At 40.1% G+C, this 16218-nt stretch overlaps 1 protein-coding gene across 1 annotated transcript in view; it reads right to left on the bottom strand.

Moving 5' to 3' along the window:
• Positions 1–16218, bottom strand: part of slc6a17 (solute carrier family 6 member 17) — a 65758-nt gene that overhangs the window by 33523 nt on the left and 16017 nt on the right. The window contains exons 2-3 of the mRNA XM_062054218.1: positions 7039–7459; positions 1778–1935 (exon numbers count right to left, since the gene is read on the bottom strand). Of these exons, the coding sequence (XP_061910202.1) occupies positions 1778–1935; positions 7039–7339 (459 nt within the window). The 5' untranslated portion in view covers positions 7340–7459. The remainder of the gene's footprint in view (positions 1–1777; positions 1936–7038; positions 7460–16218) is intronic.

The raw sequence follows: 16218 nt of genomic DNA, 5'->3' as shown, positions 1-16218 counted from the left end.
TATTGGTCATACCAATGCTTATACAAAATTTCAAGATCATTGAAATATTAAATGTTTTATCACAATTATAATCAAACAGAAACACAGTATGGCGATGTAATGAAATCTATTACATATACAAATGATTTCCTACTATTGGCTCTGATTTAATCCTTTGGTTTTTCGCATTAAAACCCTCCTGTGTCCAGGGACTTATTTCCTGATTTTGTAAACACGAACAAAAACAATAAGATATTTTTTGATGATAAAAAATATCAATCTAAACACTGTAGTATTGACCATATATTTATGCTATAATTGGTATCGTTTCTGTCGATATTTGTATCAATCTTTGACCTTTGTTTACAAATAGGAGCTCTGGCTTGTTAGTGGTTTGCATATCCTCCTACTGTGTGCATGTTTAGCTACTGCTCGTCCTACAGTGAGGATATTTGTAAGAAACGTAGTTCATTTGCTGCCATGGAAGCGAGGGTTGGTGACTTAGAAGTGGCTTTGAATTGTAGAGCGAGGCTCGCCATTATAATCGCTTGTCGCTGTCAAAATTGCAGGACACAGCTAGAATGTGTCATCAACATGCATTATCATGATATAATGATAGTATTAAAAGCTCTATTGTCTGCCAAATGTATATCATTTATATTGTAAATCGTCTATATTGCGCAACCCTACATCCATCCAGCCATCTATCCATCCATCCATCCATCATTCAGCCCCTGCTAATACCATCATTTTGGTACTATAAGCCGCTACTTTTTTCCTACGCTTTTAACCCTGCACTTTATACAAGGCTGTGGATATTCTAAGGATTTTTGCATTTTTACAGGCTTCAAATGCCGCCAATTAGACCAATGAAATTGTCAAACGGCATTTTCACATTTAATCAAATACACTCACGCAATTATTCAGTCGGCCATTTAGTGCATTATGGACTCACCCTCATCAGGGAGAACACACGACAAAATGCACAAGATGCAGGCCCAAAGCTAAAGATGATTGACCCGACCATCGAAAAAGAAAACAGCCGCCGCACGGAATGGAAATCCACCACCACTCACAGACCTCGAAAGGCCGGACCACAGGAGGAGGACAACGATGGCGCTCATTGACCTTTCGGTAGACCATCATCTTTTGTTTCGTTTGTGAATGAACACAAGCGCCTCTGTAAATCTTTCATGTTTCAATGTGTACACCTGTGACTTATAGAATTATAGGGCCAATATATGTAAAATTTGGACAAAAATGTGCTTTATAGCCCGGAAATTACAGCTAAATCAACTGCAAAAAGGAACAAAGTGCTGCCTATTGTAGTGAACGCTGCTGTTCTCATGATGTTCATGTTCAACGATCACATGAGCTGCACAGCCAATTTAATTAACCAGTGAGCAGAGCATGAGTGCATGTATTCAAATAAGAACGGTATAAAGGGAGTGGATGCAATGGAACAATGTCGCTATGAGGAAGCAATTAGAAGTGTTCAAACAAATCTGGATGCTGCAACTTCCCCTTCTCACCAAGGCAACCGACTCCCTGCACTACATTCCAATTATGTGTAAACTCGAGCCTTGCACCCAGCAGGATATCAGAATGATAGGCGATGAGATGCTTTCTTCTTTACTGAAACAACACATCGATTTTTTTAACCTACATTCACCACGAGCGATGTAAGTACACTAAGTTTGGGGTTAAGTCACCTGATACACTTTATACAACGATTGTTAATATTGTAGATGTGCATTAAAAAGCAATCACCAGTATCCGGTTACAAGGTCATACTTGCCATCAGACTAGAAACCCCAATGCCTCCCAGCTGGGGGTACACGTAGTTCCACACACCAATGCTGCCACGCCTAATCCTCTGACCCACCGCCAGCTCCAGGAAGAACAGAGGGATGCCGATGAGGAGGAGGAGGATGAAGTAGGGCACCAGGTAAGCGCCTAAAACAGAAAGAAAAACAATTTATCTTCATGTTTAACCTTCCAGAGAAGAAATGTTTTGTTGTTGGAGCAGCCATACGAAACCCAAATGACATTACCCTGATTAAAAAGGTAGCAGACAAAGGAAAGTGCTATGTTACTCAGGAGTGGCATTATTATCCATCACAAATTGCTGCTGTATTGCTGCCCACTTTTATGGATCTTTGATGTCTATTCTGAGCAAAGCATATTGATGCAGAGATGGTCAGCTGAGTACTTTCCTCTCCATGGCATGTAGGGACCACGTTTGTAAATCTCCTAAACAAAGACCGGTCACATGTATCTTTTCTTACCGAGCACATGCAAGCAGCTGTAATAAAAAACAAAAAAAAGACTCACACTATTAGTTTGCTAATTGGTGGACAGAACCCAATTTATTATGGAGGATCTGGCGAGAAGACCGGCCAAGTAGATAAGTGAATATAGCCCTGCACTGATTACTTTAAATGTGCCTATTGTGGAATCAATAAAATAAAATAAAAATTCAATTTAGAGCTTAATGTTAAAAAAAATCCCTTTCTATTCCTCATCAAAATTAATAAATTACCCAATCGAGTTCCTCATCTGCCTACCATAAACTCTTGCAGCTCAAAAGTCACTCATCTAGACATTAGTCTATAAAATAACTTATGTCAGCTTTAGAGAAGGTGTTAATTGATACAATCTTAATGCAAATAAAGACATAGATAGAGGTGCAACAATTAGTCATCGTTGTCGACAAAAATCGATAAAACAATGTGTCGACGACTGATAGGATGAAATTCTATCTACCAGTAACTACCGTATTTTTCGGGCTATAAGTCGCAGTTTTTTTCATAGTTTGGCCGGGGGTGCGACTTATACTCAGGAGCGACTTATGTGTGAAATTATTAACACATTACCGTAAAATATCTAATAATATTATTTAGCTCATTCATGTAAGAGACTAGACGTATAAGATTTCATCGGACTTAGCGATTAGGAGTGACAGATTGTTTGGTAAACGTATAGCATGTTCTATATGTTATAGTTATTTGAATGACTCTTACCATAATATGTTACGTTAACATACCAGGCACGTTCTCAGTTGGTTATTTATGCCTCATATAACGTACACTTATTCAGCCTGTTGTTCAATATTCTTTATTTATTTTAAATTGCCTTTCAAATGTCTATTCTTGGTGTTGGGTTTTATCAAATAAATTTCCCCAAAAAATGCGACTTATACTCCAGTGCGACTTATATATGTTTTTTTTCTTCTTTATTATGCATTTTCGGCCGGTGCGACTTATACTCCGGAGCGACTTATACTCCGAAAAATACGGTATGTTTACCAAGAATAGTGCAAATAGTTGGAGCTACATATTGGACAAACACATGGCCAAGAAGACTGTGCCATATAAACTGTGCCAAATACTGTATACATTGTCAAAATGCATGCCTGACCACGTACACATCAGTCAAGTCTGACAAAACACCTGTTGTGACGGCAGTACATAAGGGTGCTGGGGACAGACAGCAATGTCATTTGCCATGTCTGTTTTACCGTGTCCGTGCCATGTCAATGTATCTTTGTTAAATAGCTTCGTGAAGTTTCGCAATGTAAAGGCAGGATTGATCCCAGCTCGGCATAAATTGTATAGTAACTCCCCCATATGGTAGTCTGGTTCCTCATTTGTGTCAAGTGTCCTACTTATACCGACTAGCCCCGACAAATTAATTTGTTGATAAGTTAGTGATGTCACCGCTCGCGTTTTTCCAGCAGAGAGCTTCAAATTATGAGTTTCATGCATTTGGACGTAAGCCTGCAAGCAGTTTTGGATGCCTCTAAGCACTGTGTTTGGCAGTCTTTTTTCAACAGCAGGCCATTTGTGTTGTCGCACATTGCTGGACGTACTTATGTGGGCAGTCTAGTACATGCTCTCTGACTGCATGGCCCCTCCTCTCTACTGTGCTCCTTGTACCCAGACTGTTGGCTGCTGCCTGCAGCCTCCTGTGTAATTTCTTCTAGTCTCATGTCCTCCAGACTGCTCTGACGTCTACAAAAGAAAAATATTTCCGTGTTTATTTGTCCAAAACATTTTACACAGGACCGTTTTGGCATCATGAGTACTGTATAGTTTGAGGAGACACAATAGCAGGTAGGATAAAGCAGTGTTTTTCAACCTTTTTTGAGCCAAAGCACATTATTTTAATAAAGAAAATACGGAGGCACACCACCAGCAGAAAACATTATAAAATGAAACTCCACCAGGTTGTCGTGCCTTATTTTGAGTTTGTTGTTGTTTTCCTGTGTGTAGTGCTTTAGTTCCTGTCTGCGCTGTTATTTTGGTGGCCCTTCCTGTTTTGTTGGTGTTTTCCTGTAGCAGCGTTACGCCTTCATTTTGCCTGACCTGCTTTGTATTGGCAAACAAGACTATTTCAGTTGTGCGGACGCTTTCCCTCTTTGTGGGGACATTGTTGATTGTCATGTCATGTACGGATGTACTTTGTGGACGCCATCTCTGCGCCACACGCTGTAAGTCTTTGATGTCGTCCAGCATTCTGTTTTTGTTTACTTTATAGCCAGTTCAGTTTTACTTTCGTTTTGCATAGCCATCCCTAAGAAATTAATGCCTTTTCCTTTCCGTTCTGTTCATTTTTGGTTTAAGCGTTACTTACCTTTTTACCTGCACGCCGTCTCCCGCTGTGCTCTGCATATTGGGATCACGACAAACCATCCTCGATGCGTTCCGACTTCTACAAAGCAATGCTACCTGCTACCACCTACTGTTATGGAGTTTTACATGGTTACCCTGTCGAGCTCTATACAGCACAGACACTCAACAATGGCACATTATTTGCAGATTCTAATTATTGTTTTGCAAAAAATATTCTTTTAGGTGAAGGTCAATTACGTGAAGTTGCATAATTTCCCACGGCACACCAGACAATATCTCACGGCACAAGCACAGTGGTTGAAAAACACTGGGATAAAATATTATTTTCATCTGATCGCGGCATGGCACAACACCGACATGCGATAAAATAAATATGAGAGTGTGCAGGTGTATTTATTGTAATTTGACCTGCAAATCACTGGGGGGAAAAATAGCGGCGATGTTCGTCTTTAAGGCATATATTTTAACATTTTCAAAAGATAAATTCTGATACTTTTGGAGAGGGTGTGGCATTTAAGGGTTCTTTTGCATATAAAGGGAACGCCTCCACAAACAAACCATTTACAGACAGTACTCAGCAAGCGGGTTAAAATGTGACAGTGGAGCAAAAGTCATACAAAACCATATCCAAGTATCATTTAGACCACAAGGACATTTTTTAAATGTAGATTACAATCATCATAGGTCCTTTTTGAGACTAATTCCAATAGATATGACCGTATATTTGTATCTGGAATTTGTATATTGGAATTAATTTTTACTAAATGCCATTATTGCAAGCTTAGTGGATAGTAAGCAGTGTTGGGACTAACGCGTTACAAAGTAACTCATTACTGCAACGCCGTTATTTTCGGCGGTAACTAGTAGTCTAACACGTTGTTTTTTATATTCAGTAACTCAGTTACCGTTACTACATGATGCGTTACTGCATTATTTTAAGTTATTTTTTATGTAGTATTGGCTAGAAACTGAGAAGATCCGAGTGTGTTGTATTGGAGAGCTGCAGTGTCGTCCTCCTGAATCAAAAGGGGGAGAAGAGGCGCGCTGTGTGTGTGTGGGGGGCGTGTCTGTGTTTACTAACAACAAGACATCATGGCGGAGCCGAAGTCGAGTTTCTTAACATGGAGATATTCTCACTACTTTTCTTTTGTCGAGCACAAAGAAAATAACATTTTAGTTAAATGTAAGTTGTGTCTTGGATCAAAGATCTTATCTACTGCCCAAAACAGCAATTCCAATCTGCTGAAACACCTACAAAAGCAACATGCTTCGACGAAGCTAGTAAAGAGAGACACAGACTCCGGTGCCACTTCACCAACACCTCCACCTAAGCAACAGCGGCTGGATTTTAACGGAGAGACTGCTAGCCAGGACAAAGTTGATAGAACATGTATGTGCTAGAAGACATGCAGGCTATTTCTACAGTGGAGTCACCCGCTTTCAGGCAGCTAATTAGCATGATACCGGGCGTCAAACGGCAAAGGGCACGGAAAACATTTTCCAAGTACCTGGACAGTGAGTACATAAAAATGGAAAGCGAGCTAAAGAAAACACTCAAAACTCTGCCTCTGCTTATCATTCAGCACTGAAGGTACACACACTGTGAATTCTCTTATACACTGTTGCTCTTTCATTCTAGACTTCTAGAGTGTTTGATTATCACATCACTCTAAATGTATAGACTATAAAGTTTGCAAACATAAAGAGGGATCCTCGTGGGCCAAGCCAATCTTTCCTTATCTCTAAACTAAAACTGGGGAAATGTGTAGAGTGTTCTTAGCTTCAGTACAGCGTTGATCTCCTGAAGACATGATTTTATTTCAGAATTCCTTCAGAGAAAAAAAACGCCTGGTTAGGCTTTGTGTATGTCATGTGTGCCATCCTTGGGTGAAGCCAGGTTAACAGCTATGTTGTGACATGTTATTATGCTGTTTGTTACTTATGTATGTTATGTAGCAGCTATCTAAAATAGTTTTGTCAATTTGTTCTGGCCTGAAACAAATTGTCCCTTTGAAACATATCTTTGTCTTTGTGTGTTTTATGTTGACCATATTGCTTAGCAGAGTTCAGTGATGCAAATGCATGTCAAGTTGATCAACAGATTGTATTATTCTCCAGTGCAATAACAGTACTGAAATGAAGGCTAAAAGGGCATTAAATGGGGCCTTAAAAAAAAGAAGTTACTAAATAGTTACTTTTCACAGTAACGCATTACTTTTTGGGGTAAGTAACTGAGTTAGTAACTGAGTTACTTTTTAAATAAAGTAACTAGTAACTGTAACTAGTTACTGGTTTTCAGTAACTAACCCAACACTGATAGTAAGTACTCAGCGCAACGAAGGTTAAAATAATTAACTGAAAATGAAAAATTTACATAATTTTTTACAGTTAATGAAACAATAAAAATTGATGTCCATCCACTTACCCCCGCCATTCTTCTGGCACAGGTAGGGGAACCTCCAGACGTTACCCAGACCCACAGAAAAGCCCACCTGCGCCAAGATGTACTGCATTTTGTTGTTCCATGCCGGCCGTCCGTCCTCTGCATCAGGGTCAGGGGAAGGCAGCAGTGCTCTTACCGGGGCAGTGGAGCCCGGGCTGAGGCCCATGCTCATCTGACTGCTCTTATAGTCCATGGGGTGCTCCAGAGACAGCAGGTCAGCCACAGACTCAGTGACCGGCTCACTGCTGTGCTCCAGCTGGGTCACTCTGGTGTTATTTGGCATGGCTACAAAACAGCAGTGTCCCTCCAAGGCGTGCAGACGGTGAAGAGAGGAGACTTTTGAGGTGTTTAATTTGGAGATCAAGAAGAAGTGGAAAGGTGCCAGGGAGAGGAGGTTGTGCTTCTGTAAAAAGACATTTTGGAGAGAGTCAGGATATTTACATTTCTGGTCAGAAGATTACTTCTACTTAGGGCTGGGCGATATATCGAATATACTCGATTTATCGCGGGTTTGTCTCTGTGCGATATAGAAAATGACTATATCGTGATATTCGAGTATACAGTGGGGCAAAAAAGTATTTAGTCAGCCACCCATTGACAATCAATGGGTGGCTGACTAAATACTTTTTTGCCCCACTGTACGTTCTCACGCAGTTGCTTTTAGCTGCGGGCATTACACTACGTGCGTTTCTCACTCTTTGTTGTCTCTCCTTCTCACAGAGACGTAAAACAAGCACACCTTCTTACATACGTCACATACTGACGCCCGTGCAACGTCATACGCTCTCGCAGAGCAGAGAGGTAGCAGCGTGGGTAACGTTAGCTGTGATGCTAGCGGAGAGGTGCAAGTGGTAATATGAGTGAGAGAAGGTGTCAATCTGGTAACAAATGAAGGAATAATTAATTCCCAAGAAAAACAGCACAGGGTCCATCGTCTGGCGGTGGTTTGGCTTCAAGCGGGAAGATGTTGAACAGACAACCGTAATATGTCAAGTATGCGGCAAAAGCGTTGCTACAAAAAGTAGCAGCTCTACTAATGTACCATCATTTGAAAAGTCACCCCCTAGAGAATGAAGAGTGCTTGAAACTCTGTATGTCAACATCTCTGTTCGGTGCCACAGCCAACAAAATGCCCAAGTAACCATTTCCACATCTACATCGTATGAAAAAATAGTCAACAACAGAAGGAGATAACGTCCGCAGTAACATACCACATAGCGAATGATTTGATTTCCTACTATGCAGCTCATTTTTATTTGACAGTTATTAAAACATTTTGTGTGACATCATGCCCAAAAATGCACTTTATTTATTTTAAACTATTGTAGTGACATTCTGTACAAAAAGTACACTTTAATTTAGTGTTGTTTTGATATGTCATATTAGTGACATCATGCAAAAAAGTGCACTAATAGCTTGTTTTAAAATATCTCTGACAATCTTGCACTTTCTGTTTTGGAAATTCCATGAATGTTTGTGCCACTGCTTAATAAATGTTTAATAAATACAGTTTTGGTAAATTGACTTAGTGACTGCGTGGGTTCCCTCCGGGTACTCCGGCTTCCTCCCACCTCCAAAGACATGCACCTGGGGATAGGTTGATTGGCAACACTAAATTGACCATAGTGTGTGAATGTGAGTGTGAATGTTGTCTGTCTATCTGTGTTGGCCCTGCGATGAGGTGGCGACTTGTCCAGGGTGTACCCCGCCTTCCGCCCGATTGTAGCTGAGATAGGCTCCAGCGCCCCCCGCGACCCCGAAGGGAATAAGCGGTAGAAAATGGATGGATGGATGATTGATTGTTTCCATATCGCAAGAACAGCAACACAGGAACTCTTCATTTAAAACTCTGCAAGATACCCGTATTCGCTCGTATTTCGGCTAATATTATCATCTATACTTTCAGTTCTGCTGCTAAGACTTCTTGTAAGGTAGTTACTCTACAAGTGCCATTCACAAATAAAACCTCCAGAAGCAACCCAAATAGTTCCCTTACACAAGTGCTAAGAACTTGAAGACACAGCTTAGATACATTATTCTGCAGTGGTGGGCCATCATGGCCAGCCAGCAAGGCCTTCTCTGCTGGCCTAACATAACCAGAAATCATGATCATAATTAAAGATAAAAGTAATTTTGTATTTACTTTCCCTAAATATCTAAAAGTATTCATATTGTCTTCATGTCATATTGTGCTCTTTCCAGTGCTGTTGTTTTTAGGTTACAGTTTGTATCCAATCAGAATTCAGCTAGCTTATGTTGCCATGCTGTACCAAATCTGCCCGAGGCCTTCAGAATCAACAATGCAGGCATCTATGCACTGTAGGTGAACGAACACATAGAGTTGATAGACAATTGCGATAGCCAATCAGATCACAAGTTGTTGTCAGTAAGGCCTTCTGCTGTGATTGGATACTCACTTGGGAGTCCCAAGTGAGTATCCAATCACAAGTTGCAAAAACAGGAAGTGGCACCGGAACCATACGAGCCATAGAAAGCCACAGACAACTCACCGGTACTCACAAAGAAGAAGTGCAACATGTTGATTAGATGGCAGATATATATTTGCAAGGCCATTTTCAAGAAGAATACTTAAGAGAAACTACATTTTGTGAGACGAGGTCGGCCGTCACCGGAAGCTATGCCGGCGGTGAAATGGTTTGCCCACGACTTTCACACGAATCAACCGACGACGACCAACTACGAGCAGTACCACTGGCTTATACGGCGTAGAATGGGAGCTTCAAATTGTGAGTTCAAATATTTTATTTCTTAATTTTTTTCATTTGTTTTATACATCCATCCATCCATTTCTACCGCTTGTCCCTTACGGGGCCGCGGGGGGTGCTGGAGCCTATCTTATATGTTTTAATTGCTGAAGCGGGTTTATTGAATGTTAAACGTGCTGAAAATAAGGACCCTTTTGTACACTGTTGAGGGGGTTCAATACTCAGTAGTGTGCAAGTGGATTTCTGTATAGCATCTCCAGCCGTGTCCATGTGGTGACATAAATCACGGTATTTTGAGAGGTGAAGTTGGACTAAGTAGGACAGCACTGAAGGCCTCGGTGAGATGTGCACGGCCCTCTACTGCTATTTTGTCATTTGGCAACACGTTGCCATCCTGGAGAAGTATGTTAACCAGTAGGGATGTCAATTTCACAACAACTCCCAATTCGATCCGATTCCGATTCTTGAGGTGACGATTTGATTTAGTATCGATTCTCGATTCAATACGTTTCTCAATTCCAAACCAATTATGGCAATGTATAATTTAGTTTAAAATGGTATTAAAAACTTTGCATAACAGGTTACAGGTTAGCAAAGTCATGGTCTAAAAACGTTTTTTTTTTTATGTATTCTTAAAATATTGTTTTTATTTAAATAGATTCTTGAAAAGGGCAGCACGGTGAAACAGGGGTTAGTGCGTGTGCCTCACAATACGAAGGTCTTGGGTACGATCCCCGGGTTCGGGATCTTTCTGTATGGAGTTTGCATGTTCTCCCTGTGACAGTGTGGTTTCCCTCCGGGTACTCCGGCTTCCTCCCACCTCCAAATACATGCACCTGGGGATAGGCAACGCTAAATTGGCTCTAGTGTGTGAATGTGAGTGTAAATGTTGTCTGTCTATCTGCCGTGCGATGAGGTGGTGACTTGTCCAGGGTGCACCCCGCCTTCCGCCCGAGTGCAGCTGGGATAGGCTCCAGCACCGCCGCGACCCAGAGAGGGACAAGCAGTAGAAAATGGATGGATGGATAGATTCTTGAAAAATAATGAATCGAATTGGAATGAGAATAAATGGGTTTTTTCACACCCCATTGTAGAAAAATAAAAAAACTAAACCATCAAAAATGGAAAAAAAGAGCAAAAACACAAAATGTAATGAAAAAAACCTGAAATGTTGATACATATAAAAAACATTTATGAAGTTGTTTTGTTTGTCAATTTCATTGTAAATAACACCCCTTTTTTTAGTTTTTACCAAAAAGTAGAAGTAGAGTTTTCAGATTAAAAAAATCCTGGACTGAAAACTGCTGAAACACACAGTGTAGCCCTTTTACATCAACATGGGTAGAGGGGGTAAAGAACCTCGTGCTCACAAATTCCTACAAACTCATTCCAACATCTTTGGTGTTAGTATTCCCAGTATATGTTTTCTTAGTATGAGGTGAAGATGGCCACTCAAAAAAACAGTAGTACAAGTGCTACACTTAAAGCTCTCAGTGATGCCTTTTGCTAATCCTCTTCATTGTAATGAAGGAGACACAGCAGCTGAATTACAAGACAGTTCCTAGAACAAGCTATTATTACAAAGTTAAGTCATGTGATTATCGTGACCGGCAGTAAGCAGTCTAAGTGTGTGACTACTGGTCTGAGGAGAATGTGGTTAACTTCCCATCAGTTTCAACAGCATCATTAGTATCGCTTTGTCCTCAGATGTTTCGAAAACGACACGACAATGTGTAAAAGCTGCTAAATGTGCTGCGAAAATCCTGATTTTACACTGGGCAGGGGGGTAAACCACACATCTTGATATATTTTAGTCAGACAACAGCCACAGCGTGTTGACATTTGAAAAGCAGTGTTTGTTCAAATTAAATTTCATTGAGGGACATCCTGAAAAAAATGTGCTGCTTCAGACTGGCAAGCTGAACTACAGACACCAAAAATGTTAGCAATACCTGTTATTATGACTACAGTGGATTGTGTGCCTTGGAAGACATGCTAGCATTCATGTAATACAGATGTCCTCAACATCTTATCATCCTTAGGCAAATGGTCAATGACATATAAACAATAAGTTGCTAAGTTACCAGTTATTATTATAACAATATAAACCCTTAAATATGATTTGATCATATTTGATTTTTGTTGCAAGTAGTTCTGTACCGATAATACATTTTGCTAGACGATATAATGTCCCACAGATTAATGCTGATAAACGATATTATTGTCAGTATTATTTTTGGGACCAAATTAAGCACAAATGTAATAGGATAGGACTTTATTGTCATTGCACAAGTACAACGAAACTATGTTTTCAGCACAAACATAATATTATATATTATTATTAAACGTAATCATAATATTAAAGCAAATATTTCTTTCAAACACAATACACTTTGATTTCTCAATCATTTATTTTTACCATTGTAAGTTAAGTTAAAGTTAAAGTACCAATGATTGTCACACACACACTAGGTGTGGCAAAATGTTGTGAGTTCAAACCCCGGCCGAGTCATACCAAAGACTATAAAAATGGGACCCATTACCTCCCTGCTTGGCACTCAGCATCAAGGGTTAGAATTGGGGGTTAAATCACCTAAAATTATTCCCAGGCGCGGCCACCTCTGCTGCCCACTGCTCCCCTCACCTCCCAGGGTGTGATCAAGGGTGGGTTAAGAGCTTTTAATAATCCAAAACAAGTAAACAAACAATACAAATAAAGTAAATTGCCCAAAATAAATTGCTCTGATAGCAAAAATTGAACTTCAATAAATAATGAACAACTTGAATCGCAGTTTTTCCCCAGTTGGAAAAACTGGATCGAGTGGGTTTGTTTTGGTGTCTTTTTTGCTGCCATTACTTTCCAACAAATTCAGCATACTTGTTTGTTTGTCCGTGTTAATGGGCACATCCAGATCATTCATTTGTATCTAAAATATCTAAAACACCTAAAAGTATCTTGTATATAAGTATCTAAAGTGTCTAAGTATCAAAGTATCTAAATATCTTGTTTTTAAAATATCTAAAATATGTAACTAAAATATTCCCACAACGGGACATTAGGCTTTGCAATCGTCTTTTTGCTTCCTAGTTTTTGTTACGTTGCAGTACTTCTCACTGGTGACTAGCGAGGCTCTGTCTGAGCACAACTGTGTGTGTAAGCTAGCGGTCCCGCCTCTGCCCACCGAGACAAAGATTGTGGATGACTGAAAAGAGGGTTCACTCGGTTCATTTAATTCTGCCATTGAATAAATACGTTCGAGTGCTGTGAACAATGAAGAGAAGATAAAAAACCACACAGGGACATGGAAATGCATCAAAGTTATCAAGACCATTTCAATTAATTGTTCGATTAATTGATTTACTGACTCTTGGCCCAGGATTAATTGCAAGCCAACATGGCTGGGAACCCATGAGTGTCAAAAGTGGGGTGCTTAAACATTACATGAAAACATTGTGAGGCAATAAGCCTACAGTGCAACAAGCCAGCTAAATATGACAGTAACAATGCATAATGTTGGGAACACATGGAGTTGGAGGACTTAGCTGCAGACAGTCTGTTGCTATAGCACAGTGCAGTTGCACCAAACTCAAGTAGCTCCCAAGCCGAGATTAGAAGCCAGAGGTTTTTGATCTGACAAGTCCGCGACAGTGGATGAACAGATGGATCTGACTGGGATCAGAGCTGCTTGTTCGTTCAATGTGACTGGTCTTAGCACCGCTGCCAGCCAACCGAGCGGACTTTAAGCTCACCCTGAGGCCGCACCAGCAGCACGCACATCACATTCCTCAACAGTGGCCATGAAGTAGTCACGACACGCAGCAGGTCTGACCTTTTACTCTTACACAACATGGAGGCATTACCATGCACTCTAAACTGGCTGAGATCAAGTTAAATGTCATACATCCAGCATGAACTTAATAAACAACACATCTCTACTAACAGACAACTCTAAAAAAGGAAGGTACTAGAAATGATTGTGAAACCTTGTGCAAACACCTCCAGGACGCAGGTGTGTGTGTCTTCTTGAACATATCATCAATTGTCCGCAGTGTTAATCACAGCACAGGTTCAATATTTCCCTCACACATATATACCGGACTTGTTTTTCTTGGGACTGGTTGCTAAGCAATGGCTCGTCCTGCAACATTGAGGTGCCATCTCTTGCAGCATCAGTGGCTGCCTGTTTCTCCTCTCGCCATGGCAAACAGACGTCACATCCACTGAGGGGTGGCTGCAAATCACTTGGACTGTGGCAGAGATGGAGGTGATTGTTGTGGCATCTGGTGTGATGACAGTCAACCATCCAGCAAAGGCAAACTGACACATTTACTCGAGTCAAATCGTAAGGGAAGGTCCACAAATGATATTTAAACCTTTGGTGTTAATAAAAAATTTGAATTGAAATAACAAACTTGCTGTATATGCGATACAATGTGGGCTGTCGGGGAGGGGATTACCAAAATTTACTAGATCATTTAGAAACAGACTAAAAAGGAAGGGGTGCCTTGGTTACATAGTGGTTTACAAAGCTGACTTTTGTGCATATGTTCCCACAATTGATGGCCAAATCCAAACATTCCCACCCATTTCATAATCGCCCTGTGATTGACTGGTGACCAGTTTAGGGTGTAGGCCATCTTTGCTATCTATTCAGCTGGAATATCCACAAACAAGAAGAATTCAGTTGATTCCGTGTTGCTTAGTAACACACATCCCAACTGCTTTGAAACATAAACCCTGTCTTTGTTTGCATGCTTTAAACAATGAATAGCAACTTACATATGATGTGCTACCTTTCATCAAAGCAGTGCATAAATATTAGGGATGTGATTCAAATCGATTCTTGCAATAATTATAATTGTGTATAAAAAATAAAATAAACTTTTCAAAATAGATTATAGGTTGAAAAAACCTGCTCTTGGCTGCTGACATATGACGTATACACACATCGAGTGAGCAACAAATGGCTTTTTTTTTAAAATGTATTTTCTTACAAAAAAATTTAAATAAAAAAGTGGATTCGTTAAAAATGATGAATGAATTCAGAATCAGAATAAAAAAGAATTGCACATTTTTTTCAGCACACTAACACATATATATTACATTGAAATAAACTATAAGGCTCTCAAAGTTAATGTGTTAATGCCGATTAATCCTTTGTCATTATTAATTTAATTTAGACCACCTAAAAAAACGGAAAATAATTTAACATTTTTTTTACTGAATGAGACACCCAGGCAAACGAAACAATCAAGCAAAGCGCAATAAAAATTGCAACAAACATAGCAAAATATGACCGCAAAGAGCAAAAAACACCTCTCAATCAGATATGATATCACTTTTCCAAAGAACTTTATTGTAAAATTCAGCTTCCGAGTAATTTTGGCCACTCTGTAAACAAACCCCGACCACACTGCGTCTTGCCTCGTCTGCCTGCAGCTGCTGTGACACAGATAAGTGTAATAACCCGTATATCACTAAAAAGCACAGCTTCCAACCATTGAAATACTTTCTTTAGTTTAAGACTTACGGTAATTTGAAAACAGCGCTGCACATCATAATGGCGACTACAGTCTACATATTAAAGGTCAAAAACAAATTTTGGGAAACGTCCGGCGGGATGTTGAAAATCTTACCGGGCAGTATATTTTGCCCAGGTCTGCTCTAAATGGAAATTTTGAGTACAAACAAAATGACGGAACAGTCGACCAATATAAAGTATTATGTACATTCTGCATGACGCAGTTTTGTTTTCTTACAAGCACTTCCATCTTAAAATACTACATTAAAAGGCGTAACCTCGGATTTTCACCTGATGCGTAATGGCTGCTGAATGGCTACGCCTCGGAACTTCTCCATGCTTTGCCGTCTGTCAATCAATACCCTCTTGACTATAGTAAAAAGGACGTCAGCTTTGCCTTGCAGAACAACTTAACTTTGTATTTAACGCGAGCAACAACACACCAGTAACAAACTCTCTGGTGAGTTACCACACACACTTCTCATTCCCTGCTTTTTCCGCCCCCGCGTCAGGATGCAGTTCACACAGGCCCCCAAAATAGCTATCCACGTTATGCCTCTAACATTAATATTTGTTTTTGGACCACCAAAATCAGTATCTCTTTATCCATCATACAACTTGACTTCAGGTCTGTCCTTGCCAATTAAGATGTTTCAAGGTTTAAAATACCATCAGCAGTATTTTATTTGGAAAATAAACCGGATAATTTAGCTGATTTTTGCTGAATTGAGCCGCCATGTTCCTGGGTCTGCGAAAAACAGAAGCTCTGCATATGTTTGGCTGAAGGCTTCGGACTGGCGGAGCCGTATAGTGCGAATGTAGTAACGAAGTAGTAACTGACACGTTCACTAGAATTGAAACATATTAGCCTGGCCGATGCACTGTGTGGATATCCATGGTAATAGGCCCCTTTT

Source organism: Entelurus aequoreus, linkage group LG07 (genome assembly GCF_033978785.1).
Source record: "Entelurus aequoreus isolate RoL-2023_Sb linkage group LG07, RoL_Eaeq_v1.1, whole genome shotgun sequence".
In the NCBI taxonomy this organism is placed as follows: domain Eukaryota; kingdom Metazoa; phylum Chordata; class Actinopteri; order Syngnathiformes; family Syngnathidae; genus Entelurus; species Entelurus aequoreus.
This window is presented reverse-complemented; position numbering and strand designations above follow the sequence as displayed.